Source organism: the organism of the source record quoted next, unplaced genomic scaffold, assembly GCF_019419815.1.
Source record: "Pyrus x bretschneideri cultivar Hongxiangsu unplaced genomic scaffold, Pyrus_bretschneideri_v1 Contig13, whole genome shotgun sequence".
In the NCBI taxonomy this organism is placed as follows: Eukaryota; Viridiplantae; Streptophyta; class Magnoliopsida; order Rosales; family Rosaceae; genus Pyrus; species Pyrus x bretschneideri.
Genome location: NW_025999424.1, coordinates 6,307,323 through 6,328,632, shown reverse-complemented (window position 1 = coordinate 6,328,632; position 21,310 = coordinate 6,307,323). Strand labels below are relative to the sequence as shown.

Here is a 21,310-nt window from a genome sequence, read left to right as displayed (position 1 = left end):
TCAACAGTTTCCTCCACATGATAATGACAATATTTAATCTTAATCAATTCAACACTCGGTTCTAAAAATAAGAAAAGCCCATAGATTAAGCAGCTTAAACCAAACAACTTTACATAAACAGAAGTAAATTAAAACTGACAACCCAAACATCATTAAACCAATAAGGCAATAACTATTGTACAGAGAGATGGGCACTTGCACAATGCCCCCGTTTGATTGCAAGCAAAAACCTCTTTACTACAGCTTTCTTGTTCAAGCAAAGAAAACTGGAAAAAACAACACATGCTTTAAGTACACCCCAAACGTTGTTAACCACACCCCAAAATTTTCTGCTCTAAACAGAGAGAGACGCCATTGAACCATTCATTGTTTTTGGCACTTCATTCACTTGTTGAGTATCTTGATGTCCAGTACTTTTCAATCTCCTCTGCTGATCTTCCAGGGATTCTCCCAGCAATCAGAGACCACCTAAGAAGAAGAAAAGATAAGGGAAATTAGGTCATTTTATTATACAAGCGATATACTATACTACGTTCATCTAACTACGGAGATGAGGATTTGAACTGAGAGCCGAAGAGAAGCAGACTGCTCTCTAGCCAAGTTGATTAAGGGAAACTATGAAAAAATTAGACATAAAAAGTGGAAGAAGAAAATAATGGCTCACCTCTCACCAACCAGATTAAACATCCTAGTGATTAGAGTTTCCTCATCTTCTGAAAAGTCAAGCTTAGAGTCTTGACTACTTTCCTCTGCAAAAATTTGAGATATATAATTAAGGTGCCTATTTGTGAGTTATTTGTTGAGAAAAAACTAAAAATTCCCAAACCAATAATCAAATATTAAGACAAAGTGGATGCATGTTTAATCACAACAACTAAATGATCATTAATTTCAAAGAGAGTTACCTGGGAAGAGAAAAATAGATCCAAAAACTAAACATACTATGTATTGGTAAACTTTATAGGCCCACCATAGCCTATCACACCATCACCAATATTGTTCTAACATAACCACCTATTATTAGTTGTTAAGTTTAATTACATAAAAGACCTCGATGATATTAGTGGTGAAAACTCTCATATATTAGGTATATACTATTTTGTTATATAACTAATGTAGAATCTTATTCTCCAACATATATAACATATAAAATTCAAAGAGAAAATAAGATGTAAAACCAAAAACACAGATTGCAAAGGATCACCCACCAAAGTATCAATAGCAAGTAGAAAATTGGACCACTAGTTGAAATATATGGTTTGGAAAAAATAAAAAACATGATATTATGAAAAGGTTACCTCTAGAATCCACAGAATTGTCGTCAGATGAGGAGTGGGAGTGATCCAAGTCAGCCATTGGAGTTGAAAATATGAGAAAAATTGGAGCCACAGATTTCAACTAGGGTTTAAATATAAGTGCATATATAGAAAAGAACAAGTAGTGCAGGAAACTGTGTTTGAAACTGAAGGCAGTCGTCGAATAAATAGGAGGAAGAATCCTCGAAAGATAATGTTGTGCATGACGACGACGGATAGGATAGGGGAAGAATGGGCGGTGAGATGAGAGAGAGGAAGACAAAGGAAGAATGGTAGTTGGATAAAGCGGGGGTTTTCTTTAGTCCAACCTTTGATAGGTAGTTGCATACTTACCTGTTGGTTGGCATAGAATTTTTGATGATTTGGAAAGCTTGGAGTAATTGTACTCATACCTCTAAATCAAGTGTTGGGTCCAACTGTACATGTCCAACTTAATTAAAATGATTGAAATTTTTATGATCAAACCATTCAAGGTCACTTGATTTTAAGCATAGGTAGTCTTTAGATGTTGACTCTTCGGGTTTGGGAAATATAAAGGAGGAACTACGTTTGTTGTCACTATGATCATAGAGATGTTATATGTGCTCTTATATGTGGTGGAACTAGTTACGTTTTAACCAAGGTTGTACATGACCCTGACATGACCCAATCACATGAGTACGATGTTTCACCAAAAATTTATTTCATGGTTCGAGAAAATTATTTTATTGAGATTTTAAGCTGTGCATGCATATGAGCCTAATTAACATGCAATTTTGTACAAAGTTTGAGGAAAATCAATCATAATTATGACTAAAATTGTTAACGGACTGTCTTCCAAAAAATTGTTAACAGACTTCATCACACAAATTAAATAATTGTCCAAAAAAAGAAAAAAGAAAATGCCATTTTCTTAAATGATTGTCCAAAAAAATAAAACGAAAATGCCAAATGAGAAAACAAAAAATATGGTACAATACGACATCATGTTCGATGACGGTCAATTAAAAATCGTAATGTCTTAACCATCCCTCTCAGCTTCTTATCTTCTTTTATCCCCAGCCAAATCAATTGTTCAATGATTGTGTATAGGAGAACTCCAACAAATCTCACGCGCCATTTGGAATAGCTGTAAACACACAACAAATTGATTTATCTATTAAAAAATTAAATATAAACCCTAATTATTACAAATAATGCTACAAGTCGCACGTACATCAATTACTAACAATAACTTAAGTGAATCCAATAATATATATCAACCTATCACGTACTCAAAGGTGATTTCAAAAAAATTACGTAGCGAAAAACACTACATTTCTCTTTCTGTCAAACAATTCATACATAAGTCACTTTACTTCTTGCCTTCAATTCTTATAGAGGACATTTGTCGAACATTCTAAATCGCTATGCTCAAAGAATGCCTACATAACAGTTACGTTATCATAACTAACAACATGGTTAGTAAAGGCAATAACTTGCACTCCATGTTATATTATGTAAATCCATCATTACATGCACGTATGGGTGGCTATCGCTATAAAACATTTAACACTGTAGTGATAAGAATCATGTGCTAGCATTGATTCACACTGCATTTCATTGAACGTGGTTAAGGTGGTGGTGTGCGACAGATATCGAACAAAAGTAATAAACTAATTGGACGGCCACAGTAGATCCCAATTTCATCTTTTCCTACAGTGCTCTGAAGTCGGCAGGCAATTATCCCTTGATGTATTTTAATTAATTTTCTGAGAGAAGATTAGCATTATTAAATAAGGGGATTTTCATTATCCAGGAATTAAAAAGTAGCTGTGTTATTTGACTAATTGAGACTCATAGTCAAACTAGCGAAGTGGTTCAGTCTATTTATTATAGTGGGATGAAATATAAAACTCAATTGAAAAAATTGAAAATTAAGATATTGACGTATAATTACAAACTATGAGAGAATGAAAATATAATTAATTAGTATTTGACGGTCGAAATATGAAAATATTAAATACATATAAACAATTGTAGCAAAATTTCCTTTTTATATTGAAATGTAAATTGCTCTTTCCTTGTCGGTGACAATGACATGAGCAAGTCACATTAGTTAGTGTAAACGCTCGTGTGATAATACTTCTAAATGAACGTTTTTAATGAAAATAATTTCAAAACCAATCTTTTTCACTTCAAGTGCTTTTAAAACTAAAAATATTTTTCTTTAAAATAGCTTTCAATTTTATTGATATGTATAATTATGTAGTTTCCAATGAGCTCGGATGAGTGTTAATGACTATTTATTGCTTTTCGATTAGTAATACTTTATTGTAATACTTAGATCTGGTTTACAAGAACCCTTTTGAGACCGAGTTCTTCCTAATAGGTACTTGTAATGTCATTTTATCGATGAATAAAATATTGTAATCTTCTTTAAAAGAAAAAATAATTTTCAGGTATTTTAAGGAAATAATAAAAACACATCTATTTTTAACTTCTCACACACCTTTGTTAAATCTTGTCAGTTGATTGTTTGATTTGTCCAATCCAATGGCCAAATATTAAGAGGTGTGTGCAAAACTAAACAAGGTGTGTTAAAATCACCTCCCTTTATTTCGAAAGCTCTTTCAAACGAACTCAAAATGTGTTTACTCTTTCTTTTTGCAGTCAGAGTTTGAATTCCTTTTTTTTTTTTTTTTTTTTTTTTTAAGCCTAACAAACCAGGTTCCACAATTTGGACTTGGAGGTTTTAGGCTAAGAAACTGGAAAAGATAAAGACACAACCCATTGGGCTAAGTCAGATGAGCCCATGAGAAGTGGAATGACGTCCTCTCAAAATAGAGAAGCCATTTTCCAGAACACATGGAAGAAAGGCGCCCACTGGCCAGAAAGTAAAAATCAAGAGAGTTTGCTTGCAGAAATCAGGAATATATTATTCGAGATAAAGGGATTTGAATTATCCTTTGACATAACACAGACAGCAGCGGAACTATAACGAAAACAAAAGTATTGTATCAGACCTTTATAAGGTGCATGCAAGAGAACAAGTTTCAGCAACACTTAAATCTACATAGGCGATATAATACTCGCTATGCAGGTTGAGATACTGTAATCTACATAGGGTGAACAGCGCTGCTGCTATTCAAAAACCATGAATTTTGATGTGCTCCTTCTTAACAATGCCCGCCTGTTTAAATGAACACGCAAAGTTGGCAAGTTATATACATGAACCAATTGCAAATTCGTGGTTGTGGCGACATAATCGAAAACCAGACACAAAGCGTTACCTGCACAAGGAAGGAGGAAACATTCTTTCTCTGGTCCCCCTGAAGTTGTATGACCTGCAACCATGCAACAGTGACTTAGAAAGCTTTGTTTTTAAGGACAAAGGTCCGAAGCTGTGAATATTCGTCCAAATGTTGGCTGACGTCTAATAAACAAGAAGCTCGTACAACACGGAAAATATGAAATGTGCAAACATAATATTTGCAAGGTGTACAATCACCCTACACATGTAGCAATTCTACTTTCAACCCTTTTCAGCACATCACATTAGCAACAATCATCATGGTACGGAAACAATGCATCTTGATTTACTAAAGGACGGGAACAAACCTGGCCTAACTCAGGATCCTCAACGACAGTACCATTACAACAGAACTCTTTCTTGAGGTCCTTTAGTATCTTATTGTAGCTGTATTCCTTCTTCAATCCTTGTACAGTAGTCAGGCTTTTCCTCCCGTTGCGCTGCTGTACACGGACATGCACATACTCTTTTGTCCCTGCACCTGAGTTCTCAGCATTTGCATCAGCAAAGGGATCTGCCCGTACACACAATCCACAAAGACACAACAAAACATCAATAAGTCACCCTTTTCAAATTCCTTGCAAGTACCATCCTTCCTATAAATCATACCATGCATCTAAATGAAATTAGCTTAGAAGAAAATAACTTTACCAAAAGCAGATGGGACCTGGGTGTCGAATTCAGACATGAAACTTGACTGTTGGAGGTAGAAGAAGATCAAGTAACCAGCAAAAGGGATTTTCTTGAACAGCAATATAAAATCTGCTCCACAAAAGGGTCAAAACCCGATCGGCTTAATATATGTGTATAAAATTAAAAACAAAGCACAACTTGATAATTCCATCATATTATAGGCGAACCTCAACAATTACCAACGTAAATATATACTCTCTTTTTTGTGAAACCAAATTACACAACTTTAATTGATCCAATTGACAAAAAAATATCCAAAATCACCATTTTCATAAGGGAGCGGTTATTGTTACTCTGAAAAAGTTACTCAGTACTCCAAACATATAAAAATATAAGAAGAAACGTACGTTTAGGAGGAGTGCAGAGTGACTTTTTTAGTTTTTTTCTTTTAGTGTCAATGACGCCACCTTTTTTTTATAACACAAAGCTAGAATTTGATATTTTCATGATATTACGGGGACAAGGGGACAAGGGGACAAGAAAGCCTCAACAATTACCAAAGTACACATCTTTAATCAATACAAAAATCATGATGTAATTCCATAAACAACCCAGCTCATGTAAATTACCAATAACCCAGATTTTAATTACAAAAACTAAATTAGAAACTACAATCCATTCCTCAAGCATTTCTCATGCAAATCAAATCAACCCAAAAAACTAGATAGAACTAAGCAATAAATCAAACATAACCTGAAAGATGGTAATTCCAATCAAACAGTAACAAGGTAAAAGAAAAAAAATTACCTGATTTGCAGAGAGGGTGAATCCAAACAAGGGACAGAGGGAAGAGACAGAACAAGGGATGAGGAAAAGGGAGAGCGGGTGGAGGGGTTTATATAGGATAAGAAAGAGTCGTGCAAACCGCACAAAACTCGGGGTTTTACTTTATTCTTTGACGCCAAAACGCACCGCCAAGTTTCGTTTTATCGTTGGTGTACGCTTGTTTTCTTTTTTTGATTTTGTGGGGGAAATTTACCTCCCTTAATAAAGATGGTTTAAGGTTTCGATTTTCTGCCAAAATTACTAATTCTATTTCTCTTCAGAAAAGTTAACAAACTTAGTGTGTGTGTGTGTGTGTGTGTGTGTGTAGCTTCTAACTTTTAGTAACCAACAACAAGGTTGTTATTTTTTGACATCAAATTGAGTTCCTGCATACATTCCAAAAGCCTCTTAGTTAAGGTAAATTACGGAAACTCAATTTGAATTCATATTTCAGCAACTTATCCTTATCCTGAGAAAATTCATCTTTGTTAAGGTAAGTTGTACGGATATTGATGGAGTTTGATTGGTAGGAGAGAATTATGAATTCATATGTTAGCCCATTGATTTTTGGGTGGTTTAAATATAGGCTCTTGTAACTGTTATTGTCAAGACAAAAACTCACCTCATGTTATGTCGCATCCAGATCTGGGCTCCACCACATTTAGGGCTCGACTCCAATATAGCACGATATTGTCCGTTTTGGGCCCCGACCACGCCCTCACGATTTTGTTTCTGGAAACTCACACGAGAACTTCCCAGTGGGTCATCCATCCTGGCCATGGGATTGCTCTCGTACAAACTCACTTAACTTCGGAGCTCCGATGAACTTCGAAGCCAATGAGCTCCCAAAATGCCTCGTGCTAGGTAAAGATGGGAATATACATATAAGGCTTACAGGATCCACTCCCCTAGGTGACACGGGATGTTACAATCCACCCCCCATAGGGCCCCGACGTCCTCGTCGGCACACTTCCGGCCAGGGATTGGCTTTAATACCAAATTGTCACATCACAGCCCGGGCCCCCACCACATCCCAGACTCGACTCCAACGTAGCACAATATTGTCCGCTTTGGGCCCCGACCACGTCCTCACGATTTTGTTTCTGAGAACTCAGATGAGAACTCTCTAGTGGGTCACCCATCCTGGGATTGTTCTCGCACAAACTCGCTTAACTTCAGAGTTCCGATGAACTCCGAAGCCAGTGAGCTCCCAAAAGGCCTTGTGCTAGGTAAAGATGGGAATATACATATAAAGCTTACAGGATTCACTCCCCTGCGCGATGTGGGAGGTTACATGTTAAACATCCAAATAAAACCCAAATTTCAAATAGTCTGCAATGTTGGCAAATAAATGACATATCCTTATAAAATATTTACAATTTATGCAACAATGACCTAAATATGTCAATAAATATTATTAGTACTCACCTTCAATTATGCTAGCAATGAACAATAAGCTCCTGTTTTAAAACCACATATTACAAACTATTTACATTCTTTTGTTACAAGCTAATTAATTTATCTGCATTTTTGTAGTACATAGTAATTCACCAATCTACTTATTAATTTACTTATACAAATAATATATAATTACTTATAATATCCAAAGTATCATATACTTTTTTCTTTACAATATCATTCCTGTGAGGTAGGTAAATTATTTTTACAGTATTTCTAATCTAAGTGGGTACTAACATATAGACAGGTAAATAATTTTCTATGAAAAGAAAAAAATACAACCATAATTTTGTATAATTTTTTTGACACAAATTATTTGTCCATGTTTCAACGTAAAACACCATAATATTTTTATTTATATTATATATTGCATGATAATAAGGTAAGTTAGTTCCACGATAAAATAATTGTTAGTAAAAAAATTTGAGATAAGAAAGCCTAATCAAATAATAGGTTAATTGACATTTAACTGCATTGAAAACAATAAAATGCAAAATTTATTATTAATTATAAGTCAAACCTAACCCATGTTATACTCTATGAGAGTATTTTAGGAACACGAGAATTATAAAAACTGACATACCAAGCTTGTTAAGGAAATTTGCTTTGTTGGACTCTAGTAAATAGGTTTAAGTCTGAAAAAAAATAAAGAAGATGGTTTTTAAGTTAGAGAAAACAAGTTTTAAGGGAGAAACTCTCATTTTCAGTTGATTTTGTAATGACTGGGCAAGTCAAGATGTAACGAATGCACGTGTACACCAATTGCTTAAAAAGTGCGAAATAGAATTGGTAGATGTATTTTAGAAAATTCTATCACACTCCATATCGTTAAATGTTATGAGCATTTTATATTTCTTTTTTACATAAAAGAAGATAATTGGTGGCAAGTCACGGTTATCCATTCCTTCCGTGCCCTGAGAGGTTATAGGAAATTTCACCCTACCTGTGATCATAATCAAACAAACTCACTAACTCAAAGCATTAGATTACTTGAATAGCTTTGGATTATTGTTTTGTATTATGTTCCTGTGAATTCAGATAATCAAATACTCTTAACATTTAATGCTATGCATGGAAATGGAAGAAATTCATGTTTTGTTACGATTTAAGAAGCCGAAGCCTTGGAAGTTTGTTATTATTATCTTGCATTCTATTTACGTGGAGTAAGTTTTAGATGAGTGTATTATAAGATCTAAGGAATTGATGTTAAAATATAAAGAAATGGACCACAAAATGTAGCATAGAGAGGATTAGGAAAAGCCTCTATGAGTATTACTTAAATTAAATATGTGATATGGTTGTTGATGATTAGACTATTATTTAAATATTGATTAACGTGCTTATTTTATATTGATGTCATATCACATAATCAAATGTATTCTAAAAATTTAGCCTATCTAATATTATTCAAATTAAAGTACAGGTACAAGCTCTTCTTATTTTTTTTCGCATCTTATTGTAAGGTGTATTCAATTGAGATTTTGAGAGAGTTTAAGAGCAATCCCAGCGTTGGGTTTTGCTCGGGGGACAGGGGAGAAACCAAGGGCCCGAGGGCCAGGGGATGAGGTCCAGCGTAGCCCAGCCCGATGGAAGGGGGAGGCCCGAGCTCCGGGCCCGTGGGGGATTGCCAGCCCTTGAGCCCGAGGTGGGGGTGACGTCAGGCTGACGCCAGGGTGGCATCAGCGCAATATTTTATTTTTTTTTGTGTCAGGCGTGTGCACCCCACCCCCGCGTGGGGGCGCGTCGCCGACACAAAAATCAGAAAAAACAGAATCCGTCAGTTACCGTTGGGAAGCCACGTGGCTTCCCACGGTGCGTTAGATCTTAACGGTCACTTAATGTGGACCGTTCGATCTCAACGGTAAAAAAAAAAAAATTAAGTCATATTTAATATCCACCATTCGATCTGTGATCAACGGTGGATATTAAAATGCTTTATAAATTAAAAAATAAATGAAAAAATAGTTTTAAATATCTGAAAAGTTACCGTTGTGACACTTGGCACAATCTGGAGTGTTGGAATTCAAATTTTTTTATATCCAACGGCAGAGATTAATTAATTGAATAAAAATTTAAAAAAAATTGTAAAAAATTCAAAAAAATATCTGAAAAATCTGAAAAAAAATTGTAAAAAAAATTGTTTTTCTTTTCTATAAATACCTTCTCATTATCATCTACCTTACGCAACAATTTCATATTTTCTCAACTACTTTCAATCACATTCCTTTCTTTGTCTCAAAGTTTGAATCCATTTTTTTCAACAAAATGACCACTGGTGCAGGTACGAATTGGTCGCTTATTGAAGATGTTGCGTTGTGTGCTAGCTAGGTTGAAGTTACTCATAGTTCCCTTACGGGTAATGAGATGCAATTGCGAGAAATGTGGAGTCTTATTCATACCAATTTTCTTGAGAAAATTGGTGGGAAAAGAACCAAAGAATCGATGTCCAGTCGTTGGAAATTACTTAGCCAATCGTTTAGTACGTGGAGAGACGCCTTGGCACAAGCTAGTAGTAATATTCGAAGTGGGGAAAATTACTCGGATCAGGTAACAATATATTATTTATTTGATACCCAAATTTACATTATAATTATTTGTTTGTATTATTTATTTGTTACGTACATAATTTATTATTTATTGTTTGTATTATTTATTTGTTACGTACAAAATTTATTATTTATTGTTTGTATTATTTATTTGTTAACGTCATAATTTATTATTTATTGTTTGTATTATTTATTTGTTATTTATTATTTATTATTTGTATTATTTATTTGTTACCTACGTAATTTATTATTTATGGTTTGTATTATTTATTTGTTACCGACTTACATTATAATTATGTTGTTTGTATTATTTATTTGTTACTTATTTTCATTATAATTATTTATTTGTATTATTTATTTGTTACTTATTTTTATTGTGTAGGAACTTCAAGCACAAGCTTGGTACGCTGCCAAAACCAAAAGCAAAAATAAATCATTCAATCGGTGGGAATGTTGGAATATTGTCAAAGATTGTCCTAAATTTAGAGTTGTGCCAGTCGGTCCAGAAGTGCACATGAACAGCACCCCTCTACACTTTACACCCGATCATGTTCATGAAGATGATGCAGAAGAAGTGCCCGAAACGCCCCTCCCTGAACAAGCATCGGGTTCGACCCGTTTTCCAATTAAGCCTCAAGGTAAGAAGGCTTCAAAGAGAAAAGGGAGTGCTTCGAAGAACGATTATACAAAGTTCATGGAAGAACTTACTCGCCAAGGTGGATTGACTTTGGCGAGGGAACTGGCGAAAGATGAGGCTGATAAGGCTAGAGAGGCATCAAAAGCAGCAGCTGTTGAGAGAGAATTTTATGCTAATGAGAGAGAAAGAGAGCTACTTAGGCAAGAAAGGGAACATGTTAGAGAAGAAAGACGGGCTCAACAAGATCGTGAGATTATGAACATGTCTTTAGAAGGGAAGTCTCCAAATTCCAAATTTTTTTGGAAGTCAGAGAAAGCGGACGTAGTGCGAAGGAGGCGTGCAAGAGAAACAATAGCAAGCCAAGATGGTTCTAGCACCGCAAGAGAAGATCATCCTAGCACCACAAATTGGTTAAGTGATGATGAATAGAGTACTTTTTGTAATCGGAGCCCATAATTTTCCAATCACTTTGGGTTGTAATTTATTATTTATTGTTTGTATTATTTATGTTGTTTCCAATTTCTTGAATATTTATTCAAATTAATTTGGTAAGTTATTTATACTAAGAATTAATTTGGTAAGTTATTTAATTTGGTAAGTTATTTATGTTGTTAAAAGTCCATGACCATGACCATCGTTCTAATTAAAAGTCCTTGTATAAAATAATTAAAAGTCCATCGTTCTAATTAAAAGTCCTTGTATAAAATAATTAAAAGTCCATGGTTCTAATTAAAAGTCCTTTACATAGATTAAAACCCACACGAAGTGTGACTCTGTTTTCTTCTTATAATACATATACTAAGAATTACATAAACATAAACATAAAAAAATTACATATACTAAGAATTACATAAACATAAACATAAAAAAATTACATAAACATAAACATACTAAGAATTAGATATACTAAGAATTACATAATGGTATGATTTTTGATACATTAATCCAAATCAAAAGATGAACAATATATACATGCAAAAACATAAAGTCTACTTTTTTTTATTTTGAAGAAAAAAACATAAAGTCTACTTGTATGATGGTGCCATTCTCTTTAATGATGATATGCTTTAATGTATTAACCAAAGCAAAATATGTACATATGTGAACATAGCGTCTACTACTTACATCAAAGCCATGATAAAATAAAGAGTGTAACTAATTAAGATGAGAATTATGCACAATCACAATTTTAAGGTTGCAAGCAATTTGAACAAACACTAAAAGCCAAACATAAATACTCATCTGGCTTTCTAATATTAAACATAAACATAAACATACTAAGAATTACATATACTAAGAATTACATAAACATAAACATAAACATACTAAGAATTACATATACTAAGAATTACATAAACATAAACATAAAAAAATTACATAAACATAAATAATAAAACACACCAAATAAAATAACATAAACATACCAAATTCAAAAAAACACACTAAATGAACTTAATTATCTTCAGCTTGTTTCAATGCCCACTGGTGCTCTATCAAGTCAATTTGTCGGGCATTGTGCATGTCTGGCATTTGAAATGCAGTATATCGTTGAATGAGTCTTTCATTGTAACGTCCATCCCTTTGTAATGGCTCATGTTGCACGGGCTCATCGGTGGCGTCATGAGCACAATATATACGTGTTCTTGAATTATTCATCGGGTCTGGCTCATATTCATCAACAGCTTCATAATCGTACTCATCTTCCACAATCATGTTGTGAAGAATGATGCACGTCATCATGATGGATCGAAGCGACTCTACATCAAACAATCTGGCAGCACCCCTGACGATCCCCCAGCGAGCTTGGAGAATACCGAAACAACGCTCCACATCCTTCCTGCACCCATCTTGACAGCTTGCAAAGTGTTTTTCCTTTGCACTCCACGGACGTGGCACTGTTTTGACAAATGTTGACCAGCGCGGGTAGATGCTGTCAGCTAGGTAATATGGCCCGTCGTACATACGTCCGTTGACCTCATACGTAACTTTTGGTGCCTTTCCTTGCAGGACATCGTTGAACACTGGGGATTGGGCAAGGACGTTGATGTCATTTTGAGCTCCCGGGACCCCGAAAAAGGCGTGCCAAATCCATGTATCAAACGATGCCACCGCTTCCAGAATGATACTTTTTGCTCATTTTCTGTCCCCGTAAGCGCCTTGCCATGCACTTGGACAGTTTTTCCACGTCCAGTGCATACAATCAATGCTTCCAATCATCCTAGGAAAGCCACGCATCTCCGCCTTCTTCAACAGCCGCTCCAAGTCCATGTGTGTAGGTTTGCGGAGGTACTCAGCGGTGTAGATAGATTCGATTGCTCCGCAAAACCTCATCAGGGACTCAAGAATGGTTGATTGCCCCATCCTCGTTATCTCATCCACTTGGTCTGCAGATACTCCATATGCAAGCATCCGCAAGGCAGTAGTAATTTTTTGCTCAGGCAGTAGACCCATAACACCAAAAGCATCTTTTTTTTGCACAAAATAAGAATCATGGTTGCAAACAGCAATCATGATTTTGTTGAACAAATGTCGTTCCATTCTAAAACGACGTCTAAAGTACGTATCAGGGAATGCACTATTAGGAACAAAATAATCATCCAAGAGTTCCATACCTCTTCGTTGCCTGCTTCTATCAAGGTTTCCGGAACGGCTGGGCCTGCAGATCTGAGCCGCAGCTTGGATGACTCGACGGAAATGTGAGGCTCTGCCCTTTCTTACTTCGTCATCTCTCATTTGACGCTCCTCATCCTCTTCCCTCTCATTTCTTACCCCCTAGTGATTGAACATTGCTTCTGATTCGTTAAACAATTCTTCCTCTTCCTGATTGAATTCCCACATCATCCTTGAGGAAGAAGAAGAAGACATTGAAATAAAGAAACAGAAACTATGAATAATGATATAGATTTTTGTGAATAAGGAAGCAAAAACTATGATTAATGATAGAGATCTTGAGAATTTTGGTGTGAGATTTGTGAGGATGGATGGTGGATTATATAGAGGATTCAGAAAGGATTAGGTTGTGCATAATGTCACGTGGCATGCCGTCATTCGTTACAAATCTGATGGAAATCTATCCTCAAAGATTGTGAACAGATTATGACACGTGGCATGCCGTCATTCGTTAAAAATCTGATGGAAATCTATCCTCAAAGATTGTGAACAGATTATGACACGTGGCGCGACGTGATTGGTTAATAATCTTATCAGAAATCCATCACCAATAATTGTATTATTTTGTATTATTTAATAATACTTCGCATAATGACACGTGGCGTAACGAGAACGATTAAAAATCTTATCCGATATTACAATTAAAATTATTTTGTATTATTTTATAAATAAATAAAATACTAATATTTTATTGCCTATTGCCAGGGCTATTGAAGTGTAATGGTGGAGATGCAAATTCTATTGCCATGGCTACTTACTGTTCATTAAGGGCAATTACTGTTCATTAGGTGGATTGAATAGTGTACTGCCAGGGGGAGGGCTCCAACGCTGGAGTTGCTCTAATAGATTTATCTATGAATTTTGACCAAGTTTAATTGATTTATATAGATTCTTTCTATATAAAATACTATATGAAATCTCTTTGATTCCATCGTATTCCCCAACTTTTTAAATCCTTTAAAATCAACTTCTAATTAACTACACCTAAATTTTTTTTTTTAATTTATTATTATTATTAAAGAGATGAGGAGGGTTCGCAACTATTACAATAATTAAGGAAAGAGGTAATTTTGAACCCTGAACACATGGTAGAAATCTAACACTATATGCACTAAGATATTAAATCACATGTTATACACCTCGAATGTTATAATTTCCCTTAAAGTTTCAATTGAATACACCTAAGCTTTCAGAGAATTGCTTAGAATCTTAATCAAATATCCTAAATTTATAAAAAGAATTAAAGTTTCTTAAAACTTTCAATTAAATACACCCTTTAATTTTATTGACAATGTATTTTAATAAAAAAAAATTAAAATGACAGAAATAGAAATGATGCAATTTTATATACCCCTCGCCGATGTCTCTCATTTTCTCCATCGCTTGATTCGATTCAGTCTCTGCTTTTCAGGTACTTGTCCTTCTCGTCCTCCTCACTGTTTTCTTGGATATGAATTCTTTATCGTTATGTTTGTTTGAGCGATCGAATAATCAAATATAGTTTCTTTCAGATTTGCATTCGTTCATATGAATTAGTAGCCTCTGTCTACGGAATTGGGTCACCGGTGGATTTATCTTTATGATAATTAATGAAAATTTGAATTCTATATTGTGTACAGACAATATTCTAAACTACTCTAATTTATGGGACGGTGATTCGAACTGTGGTGCAAGGGATGGAACTGTTGGAAGGTGTTTTTTTTTTTGGAAGCAAAGGTTTTGGATCCAATAAAGAGTTCTGCTTTGGTGGTTAATGTAGTTGCTTTCAGTTCCCAAGTGTTGTACTTATTGATATGTTTTCTGATTGACTCATTGGGGTTTTGTTCACACTGTGGAGAAGATGTGATTTTGTGTAAAAATTGGAACCAAAAGGAAATTATGGCGCTGAGGAAGAAACTGTGGGAGAGTTCCGATTTCAATGGAAAATTTGTGTACAGCTTTTCAAGGTATTACAGTTCAAACAAGGTAGACCTAAGGAAGCCAAAAGCCTAGGATTCAGAATAAAATCCAAAACCAGACTAAGGATTACCCAATGCCGGCCATGATACTGGTGGCCCAGGAGGTCATGGAGTGCCAGAGACTCGTTATGCAAGGTGTCTCTACTCTCCTCGAAATGGTGCCCGTTCTGGCCTGCAAGTAAATCCCTTATCTCCCAAGTTACTTTTAGGAGGATTCATATGAACCTTTTCTTATTAGGAATAATCAGACCACTTTTTGCTATTTTTGAGAGCCGCACAATCTATAGTTTTCAAATTAGATTTACTCTAATTTAGCTTCCATTCGATCCCTACTGCTTTTATTGAACAATTTTTGAGGTGGAAAAGAAAGGCCAACTTTTTTATCTATATCTTACTTTTGCAGGTTCTGTCCAGAAGTATATATAGGCGAGAAATGCCACTTAATTCAGACTTGTTGTGGCTTTAAACGTCGTGGCAAGAATAAAGTTTGAATGTGTAGTTGGTGGTTTGAAAGATGTGCTTGTTCCAGTAGAGGCATTTCACCTCAAGCACATGTTCCAGGATGTTATAAAACACCATCAGAGGTTTGACTTTGAACGTGTTCCTGCAGTTGTCGAGCTATGCTGGCAAGCAGGGGAGAATGATATTATGATGGAAATCATTTAAATTGGAACTTTGAAAGTGATTGTGTTGGCGTTAACGGAGCTGAGTCTTTGTTACCCGATGAACTGATTCTGGTTGCCAGTGGAACTTTGAGGGCATGGGAAATTCTTAGAAATGGCATGGAGAAGTTGCTGAAGGTTTATCCAGCGAAAGTCTGTAGACATTATTTAGAAGTTCATTTTGGGCTATCTGGACATAAGGCTAGGCTTCGTGGAGTTTTCAAGTATGAGAGTGAGCAAGGAAGAAGGGAAGGGATTTTATAGGCATGCTCCTGCAATAGTAGAACTATGTGCACAAGCAGGTGTCATTGCATCCCAACCACCACCCACCACCCAACACCCCCACCCCCCACCCCACACCCCCCCCCCCCCCCCCCCCCCCCCAAAAAAAAGTATTACTGCAGGGTGTAAGTACCACACTTGGAGATCAAAGATTGTTCCACTAGAATAGTCAAATGTAAATGTCGATTGATTCCAAGGTAGAAACTTGAACCTAGTAGAAACTCCCCAGGATTGTCAGATCACAGATGTTCGTAGAATTGCTTATAGTTGTAACATTTGATCTGAAATGGGAAAATGAACCTCATAGAAGCTCCCGTAAGACTGTCTGATCTTCATTATTGAGCGTGATTGTAATTTCAGATGAATGACATCGAAGTTCGAGATGGCTGGCAATATCAACTGAGCACGTATTGCCCCCTTCACTTCATGAAAAAGGTGAGCAAATTTGTAGCTTTGCTTTAGCTATGGACATAGAACAAGAATGCATGGTAGAAAGAGTGAAAGCAAGAAAGGAATAACAAATCATTGAAATCTCTAACGGAATTGAATGCTTATTAATTATGCTTCTCAATAGATTATCAGAACTGACTAGTTTACGATTGATTTTCAGCTATGGAATAATTACTATTCTTGTGCATATCGGTATCCACTGCGATAGACCGTCACTTTGAACAAATATCTGGAAACTCCATGATCCGCACCATGCCATTTTTTAGGCTGCAGTTGTCTATCCATCTCTCTTACTTTATTTGATCGACAATGCACGATTGCTACCATATAAATGATTTCAGGTTCGTAGAACCTCACTCCCCTGTATCACCGTACAATGACTGGTAAAGAATGGTTTTTAAGTTCAAAATTTCGGTACTAGTCATGTCCAAACCCAATTATTCCATCGTTCCATCGTTCTACATGTATGTTGAATCATTTAAAAAGAACAAATTTTGATCACGAGCATGATTCAGGAAGGATATGATGCCCCTAGTCCCCCACCACACACGTGCACACACACCACTTACATGCAGTGTTCTAAAAATTTCCGCCTAGACCCTGCCTAGGCACTAGGCGGCTAGTCACTGCCCGACTAATCCATAAGCATTTGAAAATTAAAAAAGGGCACCTAGACCTGCCTAGCCTAGGTCACAACTTTCACTTAGATAAAAAATAGATAACTTTCATTCTGTATTTTATTTTTTCAATAAGTATAAAAGACTTGTTAAATACAAGAATGAACACGCATTATATACTTGCTCCCCATGTATTTAATATGTTATATATCTTTATAATCTATCTGTCATTTTATTTTACAATTTCTGTATTCCAATATTATTATTTATTGTTTTAGTTATAATTAGACATTTGTTTATATGTTATATGATAAATTTAATTAAAAATTTAAAAAACTGCCTACGCCCCCGCCCAGGCATAAGACCCTTGATCTACTCTCAACTAGCGCCTAATGTTTTTTAGAACCTTGCTTACATGGTAGTAAAACTCCGTTTTCAAGTCCTTGGTCCATTTTCCGTTGCAATGGAAGAGAATGGGACATTTGACCTCGGTTATTAGGATATGCTGGTCCTAATCCCTACTCATTTCTCATGTCCAAACTATTTCAAAAAAATATGCAGATTTGGTTTATGTGTCCACCTTCATGCGTTCATGCTCTAATTTCTCTTCCTGTATGTAGATTTGAATATTGCCTTGCTTATTAAAGGGGAAAAAAAATTCAACAAATATCAACAGTTGAAATATAACTTGAAGTGTATAATATGAGTCTGTCACCAACTTAGAAATCTAGGAAAACCTAGGAAGACCCCCATTTCATAGCGCCTGGGGAACGCAAGTTTGATCGAGGATTGGATAGGAGAGGTGGAAGAAAAGGCTCGGGATGGATTTAGGAGTCTTTATGCGAGCCGTATGCAGTAAGAGTCGCACGTACGATAACGAGGGGGGTTCGCGTCTATACGTGTAGTGTGGTGGTTGGGCCTACCCACCCTATTTGTTCCATGATCTATGGGTCTACTGGAGCTACCCACTTCGATCAATTAGCCAAAATTTTGACCGGATATGAAATCACTGGTGCTCGATCTAGTGGTATTTTTATGGGGATTCTATCTATCGCTGTAGGATTCCTATTCAAGATCACTGCAGTTCCTTTTCGGGCGGCTGTAGGACGGACGGCCGCCTATAGGTGGTAGGGTAGGGTGGGTGGTACCGCTCAGATTGCGGCCAATCTTCCTAACCGCGCGCGGGCCGGGCTTAGAGCGCGTGAAACTCATCACTACCTCGTAAGGGCGTTGAGACCATAGCATGTTACACGAAAGCGCCGCTTTCTCTGGAGTGTTGTCACACAGCTGCCCACCTAGAAGAGCCACTCGCTCTGTAGTGTTGTCACACAAGATAAGCACGCCGCCCGCCTGCTGGCCGGGCGAATCGAAGTTATCTTCCGGTCAACTGTCCACCCAGTCAAGTGCAAAAAACACAGTAGAATCACGCAACGCACGCTGCTGGTGTGCTTCCTGCCCGCGAGGAAAGAAAGAAGAGCAACAAGGTTTAGTTCAGATTTGACTGTTTGCAGCATGGGAGCGGATTACCCAAAAAATCCCTGGAACAATGAAAAAAAGATATCTCGGTAACGAAAACTATAGGGGGCTGTATTGGCGAGATCCAACGGTGAACAGCTGCCCAAAAGAAAAACCGCCTGGAAGTCCGAGGACCTTTAGTACCGTACCCTACCCCCGAACCAGCAGCCTTCGCGCCAAGCAAGACCGCCCTTGTCCCTTTCCTTTCTCCATTCCGCCCCCTTCTTTCTTCCAATAGAGTCTAAGGCAAAGCAAAAGGGGTTCGTATGCCTACTTTACCTACTTGAGGGAACGAACTTTGTTTCGTTTCCGGACTTATGGATTGGATTCAGTCAGCGTCACGACATAGTCAAGAAGGAGTGGCGCTTTGGTTACCGGCGAACGCTTCCAAAGGCGACCCTCTCGAGTTTCCGGCTGTTTCCTAGATTGAAGTAGCCTTTCGTCGCCCTACCAACGAAAGAAGTCACTATCAAACAGCCCCCCCAACTAGTCGTATGGGGTGGGGTGCTTGTGGTAAGCTGCCTTGGATATGAGGAATTCCTAAAAAAAGGTATTTGACGAAGATCTTTCTATCAATAGATAGGATTTAGTGTTCGATATAGGGGATAGGATCCATCTGCTCTCTCTCAAAAAAATGGGGAGGGGGCAGATATAACGATATACAAAAAATCGGGAGATGATAAAGGATGCATAGACATCTAAGGGGATGCCTATTCTATTCCTCTTTTTTTTTTTTTTATAAGGCGGAATGCCCGCCAAGTTCAGATAAGGGAATGCTTTCCCCAACCATTAAGGGAAAGGCTCGACGAAGGGAGGGGGAAGGAAAACGCTTTCGGAGATAGAGATTTTATTTGTTTTTCATCGAAAACGAAGAAGGCCGAGGATGGCCTACGGTGCGTATTATCTGAGGGGAACACGCTTTTTCGACCGCGGTAGTATGATTGCCGGGCCCTCTCCTCGTTCCGCCCGCTGGCCTATTGGGATAGCAGCCTTCGGGCTTTGCCTGCCTTTTTTTTTAATTCCGGCTCGGCCCGGGAAAGCGCTGGCAACAACAGAAAGGAAGGGGTCCATGTAGCTGCTGCGCCCGCCCCCTTCTGGGCAGCAGGTTCGGCATCTACTAGAAAAGAGAGAATCCGCTTCAGATAACCACTCCTCTGCTAGGCAGCGTGTGGAATGGCCGAGAGCGGACCTTTTTGGATATATAATCCAAGTCGAGAGTGGAGTTACGGGAACAGCCGTCTGATGGAAAACTACTTTCACGTTCGGTTCAGAGAGCACTTTTTTCGTTGAGAATTCCTCGTTCCCTTTCGTGTAAATTCCCCTGCAACGAATTAAAAACTTGCGGGGCCCTATCTATTTCCCTCTCTCGAGCCCCGAAGAAAACCCCCTCCCCTTCGGACTCCACATCTCTTTTGACTCTATATATGTGGGCACCTGATATCTATGAGGGTTCACCCACCCCGGTTACAGCATTCCTTTCTATTGCGCCTAAAATATCTATTTCTGCAAATATTTCACGTGTTTCTATTTATGGTTCCTATGGAGCTACATTGCAACAAATCTTCTTTTTCTGCAGCATTGCTTCTATGATCTTAGGAGCACTGGCCGCCATGGCCCAAACGAAAGTAAAAAGACCTCTAGCTCATAGTTCAATTGGACATGTAGGTTATATTCGTACAGGTTTATCATGTGGAACCATAGAAGGAATTCAATCACTACTAATTGGTATCTTTATTTATGCATTAATGACGATAGATGCATTCGCCATAGTTTTAGCATTACGGCAAACCCGTGTCAAATATATAGCGGATTTGGGCGCTCTAGCCAAAACGAATCCTATTTCGGCTATTACCTTCTCCATTACTAGTAGGTAGAGGTGGCCAATTAATTTATTGGGTTGTTAATGGGTACCGTTAAGACCTATTTAATTTGATATCACCATAATATAGAGGTGAGATTGATAATGGTCTCCGTCAGAGCCAAGTATAAGGCTTGAGTGAGCTATAGCATAGGGAGAGTTTTAGTTCTTTAAACTTAAAAATATTAGTTATTTGGGTTATTTTATGATTTTTTATTGTCCTAAACCACGTAACAAATGAGAGTCTGAATCTTAGAGTTGCTATAGGGAAAGTAAGAGTTAATAAATATTAAAAAAACTCATCACTTTAGTAAATACTAAAATTTACTAGTAATAAATTGAAACTTTCATGCTACATATGGTTCCTTATTTTAATCCTTTGAAAGTTTTGAGGGCTATAAGCTTAAAAAACAAATTATAAATTTCTTACTTCAAATTATTACTTTCAGGTTTACTATTGTATAACTTTGTGTAGGCAACAAAAAGATTGAGCATTTGATTTTGTAGTAATAATTTTAGCTTAGCCCACCCATCAGATAAGTTATGGCTTCGCCATTGATAATGATGATGATTGTGTAAAGTGAAATCAAACTAAGAGCTAGTTTGGTATTG

General features: G+C 36.9%; 3 protein-coding genes, 1 long non-coding RNA gene and 1 pseudogene across 4 annotated transcripts; 3 read left to right on the top strand and 2 right to left on the bottom strand.

Annotated features, from left to right (window-relative positions):
- Nucleotides 1-62: 62 nt before the first annotated feature.
- LOC103934240 (transcription factor CPC-like) lies at nucleotides 63-1,476 on the bottom strand. The gene is made up of 3 exons (XM_009343975.3): nucleotides 1,299-1,476; nucleotides 665-749; nucleotides 63-468 (listed from the first exon to the last, which is right to left on the bottom strand). Exons 1-3 carry the CDS (start codon nucleotides 1,354-1,356, stop codon nucleotides 381-383), a joined length of 231 nt encoding a protein of 76 aa, XP_009342250.1. The 5' UTR covers nucleotides 1,357-1,476; the 3' UTR covers nucleotides 63-380.
- Nucleotides 1,477-4,172: 2,696 nt separating this feature from the next.
- On the bottom strand, nucleotides 4,173-6,183 carry LOC103934241 (protein translation factor SUI1 homolog). Its single transcript, XM_009343976.3, has 5 exons — nucleotides 6,028-6,183; nucleotides 5,239-5,349; nucleotides 4,896-5,101; nucleotides 4,568-4,621; nucleotides 4,173-4,467 (listed from the first exon to the last, which is right to left on the bottom strand). Exons 2-5 carry the CDS (start codon nucleotides 5,273-5,275, stop codon nucleotides 4,423-4,425), a joined length of 342 nt encoding a protein of 113 aa, XP_009342251.2. The 5' UTR covers nucleotides 5,276-5,349; nucleotides 6,028-6,183; the 3' UTR covers nucleotides 4,173-4,422.
- An 8,505-nt stretch (nucleotides 6,184-14,688) lies between these two features.
- Nucleotides 14,689-16,310, top strand: LOC125474742 (annotated as a pseudogene).
- Nucleotides 16,311-16,365: 55 nt separating this feature from the next.
- On the top strand, nucleotides 16,366-17,125 carry LOC125474703. The gene is made up of 2 exons (XR_007256141.1): nucleotides 16,366-16,693; nucleotides 16,869-17,125. It is a non-coding gene; the product is annotated as an uncharacterized LOC125474703 (long non-coding RNA).
- Nucleotides 17,126-18,206: 1,081 nt separating this feature from the next.
- On the top strand, nucleotides 18,207-20,714 carry LOC125474741 (NADH-ubiquinone oxidoreductase chain 2). Its single transcript, XM_048578720.1, has 2 exons — nucleotides 18,207-18,418; nucleotides 20,263-20,714. The coding sequence occupies exons 1-2, from the start codon at nucleotides 18,265-18,267 to the stop codon at nucleotides 20,712-20,714; spliced, it is 606 nt and encodes a 201-aa protein (XP_048434677.1). The 5' UTR covers nucleotides 18,207-18,264.
- Nucleotides 20,715-21,310: the final 596 nt, after the last annotated feature.